At 38.2% G+C, this 21,002-nt stretch overlaps 5 protein-coding genes across 16 annotated transcripts; 2 read left to right on the plus strand and 3 right to left on the minus strand.

Moving 5' to 3' along the window:
* Positions 1-1,241: 1,241 nt before the first annotated feature.
* LOC104812244 (protein ELF4-LIKE 4) lies at positions 1,242-2,704 on the minus strand. Of its 5 annotated transcripts, none has more exons than XM_010539301.1 (2): positions 2,467-2,704; positions 1,242-1,832 (listed from the first exon to the last, which is right to left on the minus strand). In XM_010539301.1, the coding sequence occupies exon 2, from the start codon at positions 1,790-1,792 to the stop codon at positions 1,448-1,450; it is 345 nt and encodes a 114-aa protein (XP_010537603.1). In that variant the 5' UTR covers positions 1,793-1,832; positions 2,467-2,704; the 3' UTR covers positions 1,242-1,447. The 5 variants fall into 5 exon arrangements, with proteins under 5 accessions (XP_010537603.1, XP_010537605.1, XP_010537604.1 ...); XM_010539303.2 differs by having other exon boundaries at positions 2,533-2,694; XM_010539302.2 differs by having other exon boundaries at positions 2,449-2,694.
* A 3,589-nt stretch (positions 2,705-6,293) lies between these two features.
* LOC104812245 (phosphatidate cytidylyltransferase, mitochondrial-like) lies at positions 6,294-8,849 on the minus strand. Of its 8 annotated transcripts, none has more exons than XM_010539306.1 (10): positions 8,650-8,849; positions 8,479-8,535; positions 8,317-8,379; positions 8,145-8,213; positions 7,890-7,982; positions 7,710-7,814; positions 7,557-7,634; positions 7,260-7,388; positions 6,970-7,075; positions 6,294-6,763 (listed from the first exon to the last, which is right to left on the minus strand). In XM_010539306.1, exons 1-10 carry the CDS (start codon positions 8,755-8,757, stop codon positions 6,573-6,575), a joined length of 999 nt encoding a protein of 332 aa, XP_010537608.1. In that variant the 5' UTR covers positions 8,758-8,849; the 3' UTR covers positions 6,294-6,572. The 8 variants fall into 8 exon arrangements, with proteins under 8 accessions (XP_010537608.1, XP_019058046.1, XP_010537607.1 ...); XM_019202501.1 differs by having other exon boundaries at positions 8,317-8,410; XM_010539305.1 differs by having other exon boundaries at positions 7,260-7,407; positions 7,557-7,570; positions 8,317-8,535.
* A 646-nt stretch (positions 8,850-9,495) lies between these two features.
* On the plus strand, positions 9,496-10,815 carry LOC104812247 (E3 ubiquitin ligase BIG BROTHER-related-like). Its single transcript, XM_010539310.2, has one exon. The coding sequence runs from the start codon at positions 9,686-9,688 to the stop codon at positions 10,598-10,600; it is 915 nt and encodes a 304-aa protein (XP_010537612.1). The 5' UTR covers positions 9,496-9,685; the 3' UTR covers positions 10,601-10,815.
* A 680-nt stretch (positions 10,816-11,495) lies between these two features.
* On the minus strand, positions 11,496-14,558 carry LOC104812248 (2-hydroxy-6-oxononadienedioate/2-hydroxy-6-oxononatrienedioate hydrolase). The gene is made up of 4 exons (XM_010539311.2): positions 13,640-14,558; positions 13,408-13,500; positions 11,945-12,012; positions 11,496-11,698 (listed from the first exon to the last, which is right to left on the minus strand). Exons 1-4 carry the CDS (start codon positions 14,387-14,389, stop codon positions 11,587-11,589), a joined length of 1,023 nt encoding a protein of 340 aa, XP_010537613.1. The 5' UTR covers positions 14,390-14,558; the 3' UTR covers positions 11,496-11,586.
* A 1,515-nt stretch (positions 14,559-16,073) lies between these two features.
* On the plus strand, positions 16,074-16,961 carry LOC104812249 (germin-like protein subfamily 3 member 1). The gene has a single exon (XM_010539313.1). The coding sequence runs from the start codon at positions 16,116-16,118 to the stop codon at positions 16,740-16,742; it is 627 nt and encodes a 208-aa protein (XP_010537615.1). The 5' UTR covers positions 16,074-16,115; the 3' UTR covers positions 16,743-16,961.
* The last annotated feature ends 4,041 nt before the right edge of the window (positions 16,962-21,002 follow it).

Consider the following 21,002-nt stretch of genomic DNA (forward strand, 5'->3'; position numbering starts at 1 on the left):
TTCAAATATTTAAATAATACGCATTCTTTGATAACATTTTAAATTTGATTTGATAGTTATGTCGATCCATGATTTGGTTCACCTATATTCCACGTGGCATGTCCTATATTGGATGAGTTTTTTAAGTACGTCTACACAACCCTACCGATTTCTAATCATAATTGTTTTTGTTGTTTTGTTATAGGATTATTAACGATTTTTTTCAAATAAAAATAAGTTTTCTTATCTCATAATAAAATAGTTTTGTAAAACAATTTTGTCCCTTAAAAACATTGTATTTTTTCAAAAATTATTTTATGATTTGTAAAAAAATCTATACAAATTTATTTTAAAAGTTGATAGATTTTTTTTAATATTTTAACTACTTTCTAATTAAAAAAAAGGTATTCTTTGAATATTTTACTACAGTTAAAAATTGTATATATTATTAATGATAAAAAAAATAAATGTTAAAACGCTTTATTCAAACCCATAAAAACTAACATTACGTCAATGAAAATGCCATAAAAAAAAAAGGTTTGAATAGCAGATTTAATATGATAGAGACATCATAACAGTTGAAAATATCGTATGACAAAAAATAATAAACACAGAACTGAAACTAGAGTGAACCGATGAACGAACTCAAACCATATATAGCTCTAACATTAATAAGCCAAAGTATCAAAGCAGCTGACATCAACTCTAACCACATGGGACCTCCTCCCCTTAAGATTCTTAAATCTTTGCTCCAAACACATAATCCAATACATGAACCATAAAAAGCTTGGTGGATATATACACATACATATATATATATATATATATATTTGGAAACTTGTGAAAATGGACAAAGAGAGGCAAAGACCTAACTAAAGTTAAAACTAGGAGTCTCTGCTGTCTTTTTGACTAACATGAAGCATGCAGAGCAACCACAGGGCAAAAGGTTCTTCATCTTTTAATGGCTTTTTCATTTTTGCCATTTGTTTTGATTCTTCTTTAGGTTATAAAGTTACTGCCATAGGTTTAATTTAATGAACAGTAAGATAAAATCATGCATTACTACTCTAATCCCCAAATTGGGTATTTTGGTTCAACAGTTGCTTCCACTGATTACCAAAGCATCTCTTCCATGTAAGAAAAACTTTTGTTGAAAGGTTGTTCAAGGAATCTAATCTATCTACATCCAGACAGATGATAATATAAATTACAGGCTCTAGTGATGAATGAGAATCTGCAATGGGGTGTGAGGATAATAACAATGAAGACCAAACCATTTGTCTGAAATCTCAGAGGTGAAGAAGAACATATGCAGTTGCAGTTTCAACAGAGATTACAACGAGGGCACATTTTCAGAACCTCAAGCAATACACAAATCATGTTTTCTCTATTCAATAAGAAAATGAAAATTCTTACTCCACAACCAATTAGCTCTGAATCTACAAGAACGGAGTATGGTTTCGGTGTATTACCCGGATCTAAATCTCTTCTGGTTGACCTTTCCATCGGATTTGAAGGTCCCGGTAGATTCACCTTCTGATGAAGCATCAACAGATCTGGCAAAAGAATTAGAAAGATCGGCGTATAGGCCGGCCACCCTTCTGATGTTGTTATTGAGCTCTCTAATCAAACCCACATTTCGACCCAAGTTATCGGGTTGTTTGGACTCGTGGTTTTGGTTGATCTCGTTGATCAACAGCCGGTTTTGATCTAGAATGTCCTGAACTTGCACAAAACTCTTCTGGAAGCTCTGCAATAGCTTGCCATCAATGTGGTATCTCTCTCCAAATCCAGAAAACACATCTCCCTCCATCTTGATTTGAGCCAGACGCAAATCTTGATTGATCTTATACCTGAAATGCAACAAGTACAACCACTTCAGAAACACAAAACACAAAACAAAAAACAGGTTGTCTCAGAAAAAGAAGGATTGGTTTACAGAAACCAGACACAGAAAAGGTAAATCTTTTGGCCCCAAAAAAAAAGTTGACAGAGAAAAACTCACAATATACTGTTCATACTGTTTCTTTTTCACCATCCATTGACCCTGACTTGGATCAGAATTCTAAGCCCCCTAGATCTTACAGAAGATCCAAGTACTCCCCCCCAAGGCAAAAAAATCTTTTCAGTACAACGTGCCCAGATACATCTTCAATCTCAAACACTCAATTTCGGACAAGAATCCAACATGCTGGAGCTAAAAAGCCATAACCGAATCCAGTAAAAAAAAAAAATTGTATTGTTATCAAACTAAAAAGAGATCTAGATAGAGAAAAACGAAGCAAAAGCTGTTACACAGAGATTCTGAAATGATTTTCAACCCAACAAATTAATACATAATATCATAATTAAAACACAAACAGAATCAAGAATATGTATGAAGCATATGTCGATGAACCCTAAGAAAGGCAAAAAATTTCAACAGATTGAAAATCCATAGGCAGATACAAGAAATGGGTTTGCCCTCTCCTGATTCAGTTTCCTCACTTTCGAAGCAGAAACCATCCCGGGATAGATTTTCTCGGGGAAAAAACAAGATTCCTGTTTTTTTACCGAGATTTTAAACCAGAATTATTGGGTTATGGGGGAAAAGACGAGGGAATCTTCTTGTCCTCTGCAAACAAACAGTTTGAGACAGAGAGATTTGAGGGAATATATAATGTTCTTCTTCCTTTTTTTTCCTGTAAATTTTATTTTACTTTATTTTTGTCGCACTGTGATTCTCTGTACCCAAAGAGATCGAGGTAAGAGAAGCAGTCATCCGGAGCGAATAAATTTGACCCGGTTTATAAACCCGACCCGTTGTCACTACCGTTTCCCTCTAATCTGGCATAACATCGTGTTGTTTCTACGAATGTAAAACGGCACGGTGTCTAAATCGCTTCGCTTCTCTAGAGACTTTCGTGCCGTTTCTTCAGTAGCAAGGGACGTGTGTGGTAGGAAGTTCAGTTTTGTCCTTTTCAGTCTCTTGAAAGAACATAGTTGTAAGGGTGATTTCCCCATTGTTCAAGAACCTCTATATGCTTCTAACACTTAGGGGTGTAAAACGGGCCGGCCCGGCTCAGCCCGGTCCGGCTCGTTCCGATCCGAGAAAATTTTAGCCCAACCCACCCCAATCCGTTTTTTAACGAGCAAAAAATATATCAATCCAACCCAGATCGCCTTAGCCCGCGAGCCAAACGAGTCGGCCCGCGGACCAATTATATAATTTTAAAAATAAAATTTAAATAAGATAGCGGTAGATTCCTCCGGAGAAGGTGTGAAGCTCACCGTAGAACCTGCAGATGGAGGGGACCAGACCACTCTGGAAGCTGATGTGGTCCTAGTCTCGGCCGGCAGAACTCCGTTCACGTCTGGGCTTGGTCTGGAGAAAGCCCGGCCCGTGATGGGCTGGCTCGTTTGACCCATTTTTTTCTGGGCTCAATTATTCTCAGCCCAACTCAGAAGAATATGAGTCAACCCGCGGCCAGAACTCATTTTACACCCCTACTAACACTTCTATGTCACTGTCTGAACAGACAGTGAGGCAAATGAATGCTATGAGAGAATCAAAACATCTAAACAATACTCGAATACTGAATTCATCTGTCAAATCTTTTATTTTATTTTCTCGTATACGATTGATTTAAATCGAATCCTATTAGAACACATTTTGAAGAAGAGTATGTGAACAGAGAATGTATGTCTTTACGCTCCGACCTGCACATCACCCGGTTCTTGAACCGAGCACACGACCGAGAAAGCTCGGTCCTTTAATTGCTCGAGCTCGGGAATAACTTCTCCGGTAAGAAATCTTTCTCGATCCATCTCCAGTAACTTGTGTCTTGAATTGCATTCTGAACCCATGAATGTGATTGTTTTTTTCTTGTCAATGGATAATGGAGTCTGTGCAGATGGGGCGAGAACTCCTTGCATTGCGCTGAGGGAGGGGATCATGCATTAAAACCGATTAAAGGAGTGATTTTGGGTTTGCTTATATCAATTAAATATATGGGTCTTTTTTGTTATTTCTAAGAAGTTATGGGGTGAGAAATATTAAAGGCGGTTTTAGTAGGGTTTAGGAAGATTGCGAGGGAAGAGAGTGGGAACTTGTTCTTTTTTTATGGATCTGAAATTCTTTTCAGATTGTTGATCTAAACCCTACCAAATCGGTGTCAGAGCACATTTTCCGATCCGCCATGACAAGGACAAATAGACAGAGGATTGAGCAGCTGGAGGAAACGGTGACTGAGAAGTTTGGAAAGCTAGATGCGATTCACGAAAGGTTTGATCGGCTGGAAGCAAGGCAAGCAGCGATTCAGAAGGAACTTGTTACAAAAATGGAGGAAATATACAATCTGTTGAAGAACATAGAGTCAGGATCGAAGCCGAAGTCGGGGTTGAAGGCTGGTGTGGGTCAGGAACAAGGTGCGGCGGTTGGCCAGGCTCCAGTCGACCGAGAATCTGCAACAAAAATAGCCGATAAGGCTCGATCGGCAACATCACATGATCATAGATCCGATGAGGATGATCGATTGCGCAGGTTGACGAGAATTTGCGAATCGCTTTTGAAGAAACGTGGGATACCACTGTTCGAAGGATTCGACGTTAACCGTTGGATTGTTAGAGCTGAACATTTTTTCAAGCTCGGTGGCTGTGGTGACGCAGAAAAGCTTCGATTGGCCTATATGTCCATCGATGGCCACGTACTGACATGGTACAACTGGCAGAGCACTCGCAGGCAATTTCGTGATTGGAATGATTTCAAATTACGCTTGATTGCACGCTTCGGTGATGTGCAAGCAGGTACTGTGTGTACTAGATTGTTTTCGCTTAAGCAAACTCGTTCGGTGAAAGAATACTTGCAGGAGTATGAAGAATTAGTGTCGCAGATGACAGATCTTCCAGATCATTTTCTGGAGAGCGCTTTTAAGAATGGATTGAAACCTGAAATTCGTGATATGATACGAGTTTTCCAGCCTCAAGGAATCGACAATATTATTTCAATGTCTTTGCGGCTGGAGGGTCGTCGGCTGTGGTCAACCGGTTTGGGAGTGGAGTCAGGTGATCCTCATAACTCATCTGGTTGCCACCAATGGAATTCAGGGAATAGGCAGGACAATATCAAAGCGGCAGTAACAGGAAATGGTTTGCAGCAGGGCTCTGATGAGTTGCCACATTCAGAGAAACGAAGTTCTTTTCGTCGTTTAACGGAAGCGGAAATTGACGAAAAGAGAAGGAGAGGTCTCTGTTTTCGTTGCGACGAGAAATCTTATGTTGGGCATCGTTGTAAGAATAAAGGGCTACGGGTCATTTTGGTTGAGGAGGTGGGAGAGTTATTGTTGGAGGAGGATGAATTACACTGTCAGCCCTTAGTTCCTCCATTGGAGATGCATGACGGAGCTGAGTCATCGATTAATTCAGCCGTAGGCCTCACGTCCCCAAAAACTTTCAAGATGAAGGGATGTATTGGGGATCAGGAGGTGGTGGTGATGATAAACAGCGGGGCTACACATAATTTTTTGTCGGTGGAGGTAATTGACAAGTTGTCTATTAAACCTGTCAACACTACCAGTTATGATATGTTTCTGGGAACAGGTTTAGCAGTTAGGGGGGAGGGAATTTGTAGAGCAGTGGTGTTAAAGCTGCAGAATCTGGAAATTGTGGCGGATTTCTTACATCTGGAGTTGGGTAGTGCCGACGTTATCTTGGGAGTGCAGTGGTTAAGGACAATGGGAGAAATACAAATGGATTTTGAGTGTCTTGAGATGAAGTTTGGTATTGGTAATGGGGAAACGATGGTGACCATTAAAGGCGATCCTAATTTGCATACCTCACTGGTTTCGTCCAAGTCATCGATGAAACCTGTGCAGCAAGGGGAGCAGAGTTTTCGGGTGGAGTTGGGGGCATTAACGGGGTGCGGAGTGGGTCAGCAGCCACTTCAGAAGTGCTGAAGATTGCGGAAAGATAAGCAACTGCGAGTCTATGTGCTAAGGAATAGTCAGGAGTTGGGTGAAGAGAAGTGGAGACTGTGCGTCAGAATCTGTATTGGAGTTAGTATTAGAGTCTGTATTGGTTTGTCTTTAACAGTTTGTTTTGGGGCGTTATGGGATTTCCTCTGGAACTTGCGAGGGAAGGGAGTGGGAACTCTCTCTAATCAAATTCTCCAACTTGTTCTTCTTTTACCAATCAACATAGTCTGAATCCAAACCCCGCCACATTTATTATAATTAGATTAAACAAGAAATTGACAAAAAGTTTTGAACTTTGCAAATTAATCCTTGTTATTCACTGAATACAACTATTGGGTTATCTTACACTTACAGAATACCAAATCAGAGGGTAAACTGATTTTTCATTTATACCCCAAAATAGTGTTTCAGACCATACAAACAACCATTCTCCAAACTGAAATTGAACAGCAATAGCCCAAAAAAAAAAACGAATAAACACATTGTGGAGACACGTTCCAGAAACTTATGCTTGCTCTTGTGGTTCAAACCTGCAACCAGTTATGGCAAAAACTTGAGATTGTTCAAGAGATTCAGTCCCCCTGTCTCTGCATGGAAGGTTATTCAAACTTATTCATCTGCATCTTAGTGTTGGCATCATGATCATCTCCGAGAGTTCCAAGCTTTCCGCATTTTCTGAGAAAGATATCTTGTGCCGTTGACAAATCCAACAGCCAAGAAACCAGACACTGCCTGTCTCACGCTCGAAACCATAACCGTTCGTCTAAGAACCTTCTGCATACATCTTGCAGCTTCTTCTCTTGATCCCACCAAAACCTCGCTAAAAACACGACCTGCGGTAAGGAAACAACAGTTCTCCACATCATCATCAACATCCATATATAGATGTTATCAGGGTGTTATGCATATAAATCGGAAAAGAGCCTCGAGAACCCTCGTTTTCCATGGGTTCTTCGTCTAAACACATCATACATATAGCAGCTTTTGAGGGTTTTAAGAATGGGTGGCACATGCATAAACTAGGGATCAGAATTCATACCGGTCTCACTCGAGATTTTCTTCTCCCCGAGCTTTGCCCCCATCTGGTTTCTGACAGCTGGAGGAAGAGAAGAGACCAAAGAGCGTGTAGCTGAAACACTGCAAGCCTGATCACAAGGCACAGAAGAAGTAATTTAGACATAAAACCGAAAATGATCAATGGCTCTAGATTGAGAATGATAACATTCTGCAACCAAAAAATTTCATAGTCATCAACAAGGTGATATAAATTCTTGCCACAGGCAATACCATGCCGACTATTGCTCTTACTGTAATGTCAATTTTATGTACCTGAGATAGTTTTGCTACATTATTGTCATAAGATGTGAACCGCAGCCAGTCCTTGGTCTCGTACTCTTCAAGAAAAGGCTTATACATTGACTGGAATAAATCAAGTTGACCCTGGACAATCTTCTCTACCTGTGGAAAAAGGCTTGAACTAATAAAAATAGTGATCAGGAGTTCTATAAAGGCAGGATAATCGAACAATATAGATCATTATGAAGCTTCAGAATTACCGCGCAAGATTTTCACATTTTAATAGCGATATTTGCGCTGTGAGGTGTATAAAATGAGACTGGCTCTAACCTTATTTCTGTCCTCTGCAAAAAGCATGCGCAAGTCACCCATGTAAGAAAGGCTACATATTTTGGCATAGAGATCCTTCTGCATTGGATTTCCGTAAATTAATATGAAGTCTTCTTTGCCCTAGAATTTTCCGAGCTAATGACAAAAACCAACCTCGGTGAAGTTTGATGGCAAGAGAAGAAGAGCTGCAGCTATTGCAGCTCTCAGATTAACGGAGTTCACATTTGCTATGTCCACACCATCTACAAGAATATGAACCTGTACCAAGACATATACTTCCTCAGAAGCCTAACAAGCCAACCAGATATTAAAAACACAGGACAACATGTGTACCGGTTTTTGTAGACGGCCACTCAAATAGAATCTATCCCAGTTCAGTATGTCCTGTACTAGATTATGCATCCGGACAACCCCATACTTGAGCATCTGCACAGAGCTTCAGAAAGAAAAATGGGTAATGCAAGAAATAAAGTGTACAACTCTTCATCCAATGCGATCATCCTCTTCGAAAGTCAAACAGATGAAGCATAGAACACAAGCATGAACTAGGAAGTGATAAAAAAAAAAATCAGAAATTGAACTCGTTACCCTGTTATTCCAAGTGACAAACGGATTGAAGTGAACTCCAACTCCTACTTTATCCGCAACTCCACTGATCTTAGCGAAGGAAGAAGCCGTTTTTTAGCGTTCTGGTCGAGAGATAAAGCCGCAACAGCAATCCAATTGCACGAGACATAGAGAGGGAGAGAGAGAGATATACCAGCCTAGCCCCTCCGAGATTAACCATCCACGAGGCATAGTGATCCGAATTCATTCTAAGATTCTTGAACACCAGGTAAAAAGAAGATGAGGATCTACAGAGTAAACAAGGGTTTCCATGTAAGATCACAGTGAACGGGAATAGCTCTAGACCTAGCCTCACCTCGGAATGCCATTGCTCAGGATCGGAGACACCGAGGATGTAGTCCACCATTTTAGACTATAAAGAAAACAAAGATCGTGTTTTTTTAACTGTTCAAGCCAGTGAGCCAATGAAAATTCAGGAATGCAAGTAACATACGGACAGATCAAGTCAAGACAGTACAGCGCCTACCTTGTCGTGGTTATTCGGGTGCAAAGCTGAACCATAGACGCAGCAAAACTCCACAGGAGGAAGAACTTGTAAGAAACCTGCAAGCTCATCTCTTTGCTCAGACTCCATATCTGGAACACCCGTACAATAAATTCAGTTCCGACCAATGCGAACGGTTCCAATCTCGGACGAGAGAGACGAAGATGGCGAAGGTGACTAGGGCTGGGTCTACACCATTAAAGCGAAGAAATTTTTTTTCCCAAATATCTACTGATATTGTACATGGGCCTGAATTAATTGGGCCGACATTTATTTGGGCGACATCTACTGATATTTGTACATGTCGGGTTCTGTTAATAAGCCCAATATATTTTGGACTTTTTTTTTTATAATATAGTGTTTTATTTTATTTCTTTTCCGGGAATGCCAAAAAAGAATTAGTTGGATGCTGCCAAAGGGAGTGTCGATGCTATACGCAAAAAACTTTACTATAAAGTAAATTTGAAACTCATATATTTTTCTTGATAAAATTCTATACTTTTTTTTATTTTTTGGCTTATTTATCAAAAAAAAAGTTTGTTACCAAACATATCGTCTTTTTTCTCACGCGATAGATTTCGAATTTCGATATGTTTGGTAACAAACTTTTTTTTTTATACTCTTTCTGAACTTGACGCTTTTTGGTTCATGATCCCTGATCTTCAGGAAAAAATAAAATCTAAAAAACGTCCCAATGAGAACACGACACGTGGAACTGTTGACCACAGTTTCCTTTTTTCTGTTGCGTGGAAATGGAAGATTTTCTTTTCTTTTTTTTTTTTTATTATATCCCAATCTCACGAAGTGCCTATAAAGAAAGTTTCAGCCTCTGTCTCTCAATCTAAGAAATTTCCACCCGGTTTTGCTCTAAGCGTAGTACCCTCGAAACCTTTCTCTGCGATCGGATTAGGGTTTTGCTCTTCTCGAATTCTCACTCCGATTCTCTCACCGCGCAAAACCCTAGAAATCATTCTCTGTGATCGGGAAAGGGCTTTGTTCGTTCTCGTGAATTTCGGCCATGGATTCCGACAAGAAGATCGAGATACATTGTGGAAGGGTGGAGCTGAGACCGGAATTGGGCTTGCAGACCCTGGTCGAGATCTCTCTTGAGTACTCTGACCGAGAGATTTTCGACATGGGCGACGGCGATCTTCACACCGTCAACGAATTCACCGACGAAGCGATCCACCTGGAGATGTACCTTGGTCCTGACACCGACGTTCGCGCCACTCTCCGGGTTCGTTTCGAGATCGAAGACGATGTTTCAGAAGCTATTTCTTCGCGCATATCCTCTGTTCTCAAAGAGTATTGTGACGGGGGAATCATGATAGAACTCGCCGTAAAGGTTGTGGAAGACAGCGTATTTTCTCCTGATGATATTTCCGACGATGATTACGACGATGGTGAATATGGGTTCTCTCGGACAATTCTCCGTGAAGATCATGATACCGCCGCCTGTGATGTTGATATGGAGAACTACGAGGAAGAGGAGGAAGAGTACATTCAGACAGACGCAACAGCAGCCGAGGATGAAGATCAACATGCTTGTTACGATTTGGTTCCATCGAGTTTGTCTGAAGGACATGATGGTTTGATGTCGCCTGCAACCCCTGTGTTTGATCTTCATGAACTGGAGGAAGGACCAGGATTGGGGATGTGGGATTTGGTTATGGGAGATTATGAATGTGAGGAGGGAGAGGAAGAAGAAGAAGAAGAAGAAGAAGTAGTGTACGGTCCCAGAGGAACGGGAGCACCAGAAGAAATGATCGCAAGGCTGAAGAAGGAAGGAGAGAAACAAGCGCAAAGCCTGAAGAGGAATCTTGATTCTGCAAACTGTGTCGTCTGTATGGAGGAGTGGTCGGATTCAGACATGGTGATCGACATGCCTTGCTCTCACGTCTTCCACAGCGGATGCATCTTTGAATGGCTCTGAATGGCTCCAGTCCCACACCACTTGCCCTTTGTGCCGCCGTGTCCCTTATGAATCTCTGAGCTCTGGCTGTGATCCGGAAGTACCTGTTCCCAAGTAGTTGGAAGTGTTTTTCTTGGTATCTGTTTCCACTGTCTCTTTTTGGTTTATTATGTCTGGAAACCGCTGTAAAACAATTACTCTGTAATGAAAATGGCAGAAACTTGATTTTATGAATATGGACTTGTTTCCTTCGTGCCCAGTGCTGCTACTCCTAAATGCCAATATGGTTAGCGATATATCAACAGCCCTAATCGGATTACAGACAAAGGTTTGGAGGGTGTAACGCATAGACCAAAACATTTGGTATTATATCGAATTGATTTGGTTTGATTTGATTTGATTTGATTTTTATTTTTATTTATAGATTTTTTTCAAAGAAATTTTCGATTTTTTAAGATTATTTTTTATTCTAAATCAAATTCTAATTTTTCTGTTTAAAAAAATTATGACGCATTCTATCATTTATTCAAGTTGATTCGGATACATAAAGAAAAAAGGAAATCTTCCATTTTGCCAAATAAAAAAAAGGAAGCTTCGTTTAACAGTTGTATCAGTTAAAAAAAAAAGAAATATTCCATTTTGCCAAATAACAAAAAAAAATAAACAGTTGTCCGCGTGTCGATTTCTCATTGGGTTTTGTTTAACGCTAAGGTTGAACTTAGAGAGTTTTTTAGATTTTTTTTCCGGAAGATTTGAGATTCTTCCGACGAACGGCGCACGTGCGGATATGGTTCAGTTCCCAAATTACAGGAGGGAGTATAAAAAATATCCAAGAGTTAAGTCCTGTCCATAACCAAGCATATCGAAATTCGAAATCTGTTGCGCGAGGATAATAAGACTAGATATACTGATACGATAATATAATACACGATTTTTTTATTTATGTTAAATATGTAATATTTCTATTACATAGTGTTTCGTTGTAAATATTAGGAAGCGGGGTTTAATTAACGATCTAAAACAAATGAAATAATAAAATTATTAAGAGCACCGGGTGCTTCAATGTTGACTGCGTGGCCAATTTCCTTGATAATCTCTAGCCTTGAGTTTGGCAAAAGTCTGCATTTGATTAAGCATAAATCATAGTTAATCCTCTCCTAATTTGATTTTTTAAAAAAATATATTGTATAGTTCAAAACGACATGAAATGTCTTAACAATTTTGGATATATAACATTATGTCAAAACTCTAATAATATGGACCTATCTTCGTCTATATCTCACAAAAATATACAAATTAATAATAATTTCATATTTATAAATAACACAAAAAGTGTAAAACAGAATATTAATTTCGTTGAGTTACCTTCGCAGGCCATGGGCAAACTGTACGGGAAATATCTTGTCGTTTTCACCCCAAACAATTAGTGTTTCCTGAAACATATATAATCTCAAATAATTATTACCGAATGTATTGTATTTAGGGGTGGACATAATATCCGAAAAAACCGAAACGATCCGTTATCCGATTCGTATCCGAACCAAAAATTTGGATATCCGAAATGTACAGATCGGATATGGATATTTATTTTGAAATATTTGTCGGATACGGATATCAAATTCGAATTAGCCGATATATCCGATCGGATCCGTACTAATTAATAATATTATTAAATATAAGAATAATTTGGTATAGACATTTAAAATATTTATATTTACATGTTTTGTAGGTATATTTAAGAAATATTTTATATAATTGAGATTTATAATCTTTAATTTATTGAATATTAAGATTTATTATGTTTAATTTTTTGAATTTTAAACTTCGAATATATTTGTACATGATAGATTATGATTATATTTATATTTAAATTGATTTTAAATATTTAAATTTTAAATTTTAAATTTTAAATTTTAAATATAAATGATCTATATAATTTATTTATATTTAAAATTATTCTTTAATTTTAATTTTAATTTTTATAATTTTTATATCGGATACGAATATTCGTAAATATTCGTGATATTACGAATATCCGAAATTTCGGATATTCGTAAATTACAGATCAGATATGGATAATAAACTCGAGTATTTGTGTGGATACGGATACGGATATTAATCATGGATATTCGATCCGTACCCACCCCTAATTGTATTAACCCTCATGATATTTGTTAATGTGACACTCCAAATTTATAATAAATATCGATGTATGTTAATATGTTACAATATCAACACCTCTTATATAGACAAAGCCATAGCCATGACAAATACATGTCTCTTCAATGTCTGTGTTTTTTCTAATGAAAGTAAAAATGTATACGTAAGCATGTTTTAGAAAAACAAACAAAACATGTTTAAGTCTGTCCCCAAAAATTCGGATCCCTGATTATTTAAATTTAAACCGCCCTAGATAGTACTTTATTAAACACAATTAGGGGCCCACATTTCGAACAGTATATGCCAAAAAAACCCAGCCGGAAAACAAATAATTATATATGGACGAATACAATGTAAAAATTAATTAAATATGCATCTTCTAAAATTAAATTCATAGATTTCAATCATACCAAAATCAAATATAAAAATTATCTAAAAATCAAATGAAACAAAAACTCAAACTATATCCCAAAACTGGATTAAAAAAAATCAAATTGATATATTTTTATAAAACAAAAACATTAAACTAAAAAATAAATCGAACTGAAATATAATTTTTTCCACTTACATCTAACTCTACTACCAATAAAACAAGAGAGAGAAAAATATGTTTCTATAAAATCAAAGATAGACGAAATTAATTAATTAATTAATTAAAACTCCATTACCTGTTTGATCGCAGGCAAATCTGGATTTTCTTCTGTTGCCAGCAAGTTCTTGGCTAATTCAATCAACTCTTTCCTATTTTTCTCATACATCACCTAAAAATACCAAAAGCCTGATGAATCGGTGCACTCAATCTCGCATCACACATATTCCATCAAGTGTTGATTTTGATAAATTCGAAAATCAGGGGGCCGAATTTTGAATGAATGAAAAGATTGGGGGAGGCGTACTCACAGCGATGAATTGAGAGAGGACGAAATCAGGCACCCACTCGAAGTGCGTGAGGCCGGTGTTCATGGAAGCTCTAACTAACAGCCGCAGATCGTGTGGGCTTCTCGGCACGAGAATCTCCGACAAATCCCGATCTCCGTACTTCTTCATCTCCGCCGTCTTCTGCTCTTCCGTGAACCCCACGCCACTGCTCACGATCACCACCTTCTCCACAGTCTCCGGCCAAATCTCGGCCATCCGATACGCCACGAACCCACCGTAGCTGATCGAGTACACCGAGAACCTTCCCACACCCAATCCCTTCACCATCCCCAACCCTACGCACCTCGCCTGCATCTCCACGCTCCGATCCGACCTCTTCGAATAGGATTTCCCGAAGAAAACCATATCTGGGATGAATACGTTGAACGATTTCGACAGATCTGCGACTTGGTGCACGAATTGCCATTTCGAATTCCCTCCGTACCCGTGGAGCATCACTAGGTTTTTCCGCTCGAATTTGCGGTGGCCGGAGACCCAGAAATGGACGGTGGAATCGCCGTCGATGTCGACAGTGATCGGACGGAGATCGCAGAAAACCCAGAAGTATAGGGATAAGATCGCGTCAACGAATTTGATCAGGATTGGGTATTCGAGGAAATGCAAAATTCGATGATTGTTGTCGTCAAACAAACACGAAATGATGCTCTGAAAGAAGGTTAGAGCAACCGAGAGGTAGCGATGGAGGAGATGAATGAGTTTCATGGGCGCCATTGGAATCGGAATGGCGATCTCTGCGAAGAATCCAGAAACGCAAAAGGTGGCGAAGAAGAAAGAGTGCGCCTCTCTGTCTAGTGCAATGTCTCTGTGTGGGTTTAAATTTGGAAATAGGAATTCCCGGTATTTGGTTCGGTACAATTTAAGAGCTCTTAACCGTCCGGTTTACTATTTGGTTTTTCTGATATCCGGTTGAACGTGGCGAATCGCATGCTACGTTTAAACTGGCATGGCTTACGTGTGTGCTCACTTACACTATAGTGGTGGACATTTCGGTATCTGTTCGGTTGTATAATAAAATAATCTGAACTAAATAAAATTTGAATGTATCTGTACTGTATATAAAATTCATATTGAGAAGTAAAACAAAAAAACTTAATCTGAATCATTTAAATCGAATATAAAATAAAAACGAATTTCTTTAAAAATGAATAAAAATAGAATTTAATATAAAAATTAGATAGGTATAGTTTTTCTAAAATTGAAAATTTTAAAGTACGTTTTGGCTATTTTTGTTTTTTGGTTGAACGTGTGGAATTGCATTTTATACTTTTGAAAAAATGTCCTTCAAATCCGATACTTTAGCAAAAAAAACAAATTTGATGCTTCAACCTATATATGTATAAAATTGTATACATCGAATAACACACATTTTCAGATAAAATGGTAAATCAAATAATAATTCTAACCTTAGGTTATTGACAAAACTCATGTACATTGATCAAATTATTCAGTTAACAAAAAAAAAAGTGTATAGTGACAAGCATTAATGGCAAATTCTATATCATTTCATTGGTCCCACGATGGAGATGTGAGATTTTTACATGAAAAATGAATGTTGAATCTTTATTACATAATCATAACTCAAAAGTTCTCTGTGTTAAGGCTCTTTTTTCCCTCTATTTGGTTGATTTTTTTTTAAAAATTTAAAGAGGGGATATATACATATGGTATCATATCATCCACATATTGTTCCAACGGTCTGCGTAATTTTTTTTCTTTTCACAGAGGTGATATAAGCAAGACAAAGGGTTTTATTACAGAGAATCTACGGAGGGATTCGAGCTGTCTAAAATGTCTTCTTATGGCTGCTCACATGTGACCTCCTCAGGACCACACTTGCCCCTACGAGACGTTACCTTCTTCTCATTATCTCTTCTTTCCTCCCCCTCTAAGCCAACTTGGCGAAATCGTCAGAGCTTTTCCATGAATTGACAGAGAGAGCTTCTTGGAAGTGGGTTTAACTGTCTGGTTCTGGCAACATTACTTGAGTTTCTGAGTTGGGTTTGATCAGAAAAAAGAGAAAGATTGTATCTTTATGATGTTCTTGATGTTATCACCACTGAAATCTATCAAACCATTATCTGGTTTGTTTGCTTACTGTCTGTGTTTAAACACGGTGTTTTTCGGACTAGCTGTCAGTTTTCGTAATCATCGGGTGAGGATTAACCCGAAAATCTCTTTTTGAAATCTCAAATATCAGTGTCTATATCATCCAAAAAAGCATCAAATGTGATGAACAGCAAGCAAGGAAAAGAAGCATTTTGTCAGTTTCCCCTTCTGCGTAAATGCAGAATGGTCCCTATTCGCAGTGTCTAGACAGCGAAAGCTTATCACCGTCTCTCCATTCTTCACCACACAGCTCCTCTCCAACCTCCCTATATCAAAGCCTCTCCCTCCTCCCTTGAGAATTTTAAAGAGAAACCAATCGAGAGAGATCAAAATGCTTCGTGTTATCTTCCTCTTGTCTTTCCTCTTAACTCTCTCCAATGCCGCTGTTCAAGATTTCTGCGTCGCTAACCTGAAACACGCAGATACTCCCTCGGGTTACCCTTGCATTCGCCCCATTAACGTGAAAGCCACGGACTTTGTGTTTACCGGGTTATCCACTCCTGGAAACACTTCCTCCATCATAAATGCAGCGGTCACTCCTGCATTTGTGGCTCAGTTCCCTGGAGTTAACGGGCTCGGCCTCTCCATTGCCCGGCTTGACCTTGCTCCTAAAGGTGTCATCCCAATGCACACTCACCCTGGTGCCTCCGAGATTCTCTATGTCCTTGATGGCTGCATTACCGCAGGGTTCGTGTCCTCATCCAACGCTGTCTACGTTCAGACGCTTAAAGCGGGTCAGGTGATGGTTTTCCCACAGGGCTTGCTTCATTTCCAGACGAATGCTGGTGCTTCCACTGCTGCAGCCATTGTCAGCTTCAGCAGCCCTAACCCGGGTCTTCAGATTCTCGATTTCGCGTTGTTTGCCAACGGTCTCCCCACCGAGCTTGTTGCTGCTACTACCTTCCTTGATGCTGCTCAGATCAAGAAGCTCAAGGGTGTTCTTGGAGGAACTGGTTAAAACTTGGGTTTCATTGGTTTCTTCCACTCAGATCGTTTGTCCTGTTTTTCTTTTATGGTCTTTCCCTTTGTGCTTCTTCGTCCTTTTTGTGTTTTGTTCAAACCCTGCGAACATCATGTAATGTGTTTTGAGTTTGTCAGTTCCCATCCTCGTGGATTCCACTGTTCTGTTTCAGTCGTTATGGAATTCTCTTCAATTGGTTCAAAAATTCCAAGTTTATAGCTTTATGTTAAAATCTGACCCACTAACTTTCTAATCCGATATCTAGAAAAGTTCAGGAACGTATGATTGGACAATAATATAAAAAGCCATACCAAATTTTAGGACCTCCCTCACGTGGGTTCCAAAGAGATTCCACTCAGTACATACACATAACGAGAACAGAGACTGAAGTCTCTGATCAAGAACGAACCCAAGTAAACATAGTGCTTAAAGTTTAGATCTTTTAGCAAAAAGCCACAACCAGATGCTGCGTTCTGACAAGATTTATCAGTGAGAAGACAGAGAATTCTCTGTTCACGAACCCGAAAAATCGAAGCTTGATGAGCTAATGGTGAATAGTTCAGTTCACTGGCACCGACTGGTTCAGATTGAGACCAGAACAGTTCTGGTTTGAAGCATCAAACTGGATTTTCATCACAACACTTCAACTGCATATAACTATAATGTATTTATATTTTCTATGACTGACTAGAAACTAAGTGTGAGAGAAAAGAGATTTCATTCCAAAACGGGAAAACAGAGGATTCAACCAAAACCTTTTCATTTACAGAGAAACGAAATGAAAAGTGGGACCAAAATGGAGCTTACTTAACTCCTGACAGCAATCCTCAATGCTCTTCACAATGACGGTAGATTTCCAAGTTCGAACTGAGCAAGCCCATCATCGATTTCCGACAATACCCAGATCGCTGAATTCGTCATCCGCTTCGAATCTCCAATTCCTTTGGCACCCGTCGATCGGTTCAGTGTCCATTTTTTACCTTCAGAAGCTCTCGTCTCTTGAAAAGCAGGAAGCCTGCGACCATCACTTGCAAGCTTGCAGCAATTCCAGCGAAGAGAATTCCCACAACCTTCCCCGTGTTGAGCTTCTTCTGCTTCTGCGGCGGCGGAGGAGGAGGAGGATGCCTCCGTCGCCATCTTCTGGGCGGAGCCGTATTGGCGGAGGCGGGAATCGCGGCCGCGACGGAGGCGGCGGAGGCGCAGATAGAGATTCCGGAGGCGGCGGAGGAGGAGGAGGAGGAGGTGGCGGCGGGGGAGGTCTAGTGGTTGAATCTGGAGGTTGAGATTCGACCAAGATAGAAGCAGAGATGAAGAAGATGAAGCAGAGAACAAAGAGGGTCAAGCTCGATAATGGCGGTGCCATGGCCAAAACAAAAGAACGGGCACGCACTTTATTAGACTTTGCTGAAACCGAGCTCTGTAATAGAGATCTTAGAGAAACTCTGATTGGTTCTGAGCCCTAGATTCGAGGAAATGCGCGAATTGGAGAGAGATTTGGGAACAAGAAAGGAGGAGATCAGGAATCTGAAGCTGGGTTCCTCCAGATCCTTTGCTCATCCACGAGTTTAAAATCTGAGATTGGCAACAAGGGTTCCCTCTAAACTTAACAGAAATTATAAAAAAAAAAACCAAAATTTTGTTTGGATCCTCTTCTTCTACTGGAAGATCAAAGGTACCAAAAGGTCGGATTTGAAACTCCGGATCGAACAAGAAGACAAAAGAAAATAGTGTGAAAAAGTATCTCTGAAGTTTGGTTAAATGGACGGAAGAAGAAAAGCGAATCTGAGAAACCAGAAACCGGTGAGAGAATTGACAGGGGAGGTCGTCGACGAAGACGACGACGAAAGTCTTGATCTTTTTAGATCCGTGGGTCCGTGTTTGTTGGGCCCAATTAGGATCCGGCCCAATAAGATTTTAGATCTGTGTATATGTATATAAATGTACGTATACATAATATGTGTATATGTATGACGTGGCATGACGTGGCATTTTTGCATATGACTGACTTACAAGGACACATCTACAAATTGTTGTAACGGTTGATTATCGCCCTTATTATGGAATAATACGACACCATTTTCAAAATTCGTATATTTATTTAAAAGTTTTAAAATTTATCTATTTATTTAAATTTTTGAGAATATTTATTTTTTTAGGGGATTTAACTTATAATTATCCGTCACGTACTTGAATGAATTAATATTAATCGTGTCATATTTCAATAGCTATAAACCAAACCTTATTACATATTTCATGTTTTGATAAACTTTATAATCATATTACCCAAAAAAAATATCTGACATATTTAATTAAAAAGGGAAAAAACAGATTGGAAAGTGGTATATATTATAGAATTTTATAAAGGGAAAAAGAATGAGGTGATGATGGGATGAAACACAGAACTCATTAATGCAATGTGTTGGAATTCAAGAGGCAGATGCAGAAAGGGAACATCGGAAATCATCAAAATCCCCATAGGTATGGTATGGGCCAAAGAAAGTTACACTTGCAGTCATCAAAAGACATAGACACACACACACATATATATATATATATATGTGCGTATATATAGGAATGTATGCGTGTGTGTATATATATGTGTCATATGTATATAAGCACAATGATACCATAGCATGAGGCCAATTATTCGCCTCGGAAATGGAGGCTACGGCTCTTTTGCTTTGAGTGTCAGAAAACAAAAAAGCACGCGAGATGTTCCAACTCATAAACCCTAACCCCTAAATTCTCTTCCAACTCTTAATCTCATGAAAAAAAAATGTTCTTGAGTTTTTTAAAAAAAGGGAAATAGTAATGAATCCGATTCATAATTATAAATCTATTTTGAATTGTAAATTGCATTTGACACTAGAACGTATAATTTACCATCATTTTCCATATTTTTAGCGTATTCTTTTAGTGTTGTTGTAAATAAAATAATACCAATGCATGAATTTAGGTGAATTGTGAAAGATGTATGTTTTATCATGAGAATATACAGATAACGGGATATATATATATATATATATATATATATATATAGTGTTAGCGTATATATACATGTTATATCCACGTCAATGGATTGCATGGAATAATTATGCTTCATGTGCAAAGACTCAGACCGATCTCATGAAATTAATATTGGTTCCACGTATCCAAACTATAACAGTCCACGATATGTATATATCATTAGTGTAATATTTCTCAACCGTCCAATTCTTATTATGACAAAGAATATCAGAAACTCTCTTATTTGAATAAAACTATTGTTTTTAAATCACCATTCTCCAATTTTTAATATAATGAATGTAAACACTACTAATTAATTTTGGTAGGCGTATATTTGAGTATTGCATTTCACATGCATTAATGATTGATTAGAATGATGCCAAAATATTCAAATCCGAAGATTAGAAAACGTTTTGCTTTTGTATATATACAATTTGATCGCAACACATGTAAAACAATAAACAATATCTCTACGTAATTTCCATTTCGTTTTTTAGATTGAGGTTGATAATAACATTTTGTGAACGGAAATCATGATGATGATGATGGTGATGATGATGATGATGATGATGATGATGATGAGGGAAAAAAACCAAGTACAAAGCCTTTTACCGTGTGAAAGGAAGAAGACGAAGACATTGAATGAATGAACACAAAGATGGAAACATGTTTGAGAGAGAAGCAAAATGACCCTACAACAAGCAATTCCCAAATTAGCTCCTAATAACAAAACCTTCATGAGTGCCGACATATACATACATACATATTATATATATATATATATATATATGCCACTCTTTGAAACAAAGGTAAACCCTAAATCTTTATGTTATACCAAAATGAGATTTCTATCTATTTACCGGTGGATATTTGTATATATGTAAAACCCAATGCATGAGATGAAATAAATAGTTGAATTTTAATTTAAATATAATTTTAAAAACTAGTCTAATTTAAAACGAATATAAAATAAAAAATACATGAAATTTAAAAATATGAATATATTTTAAAGAAAAAAAATTATAAACAAAATCTCGAGATAACATTGGAAACAAAGTAAAAATATATAAAAGCTTAAATATATAATTTTATAAAATCAGAAAACGATAAAATAAAAAAAAACAAAGTTATGTGTTTGGACTAGGCTGAATAGCATTTTGCATCATTTCAATTTTTTTATTCCTTAGTCTTCGATGTTACCAATGTAAGGATCATAATAATGTTCCTTAATCATATAGAGACATTTCAGTC

The sequence above is a fragment of the Tarenaya hassleriana genome, unplaced genomic scaffold, assembly GCF_000463585.1.
Source record: "Tarenaya hassleriana unplaced genomic scaffold, ASM46358v1 Cleome2, whole genome shotgun sequence".
In the NCBI taxonomy this organism is placed as follows: domain Eukaryota; kingdom Viridiplantae; phylum Streptophyta; class Magnoliopsida; order Brassicales; family Cleomaceae; genus Tarenaya; species Tarenaya hassleriana.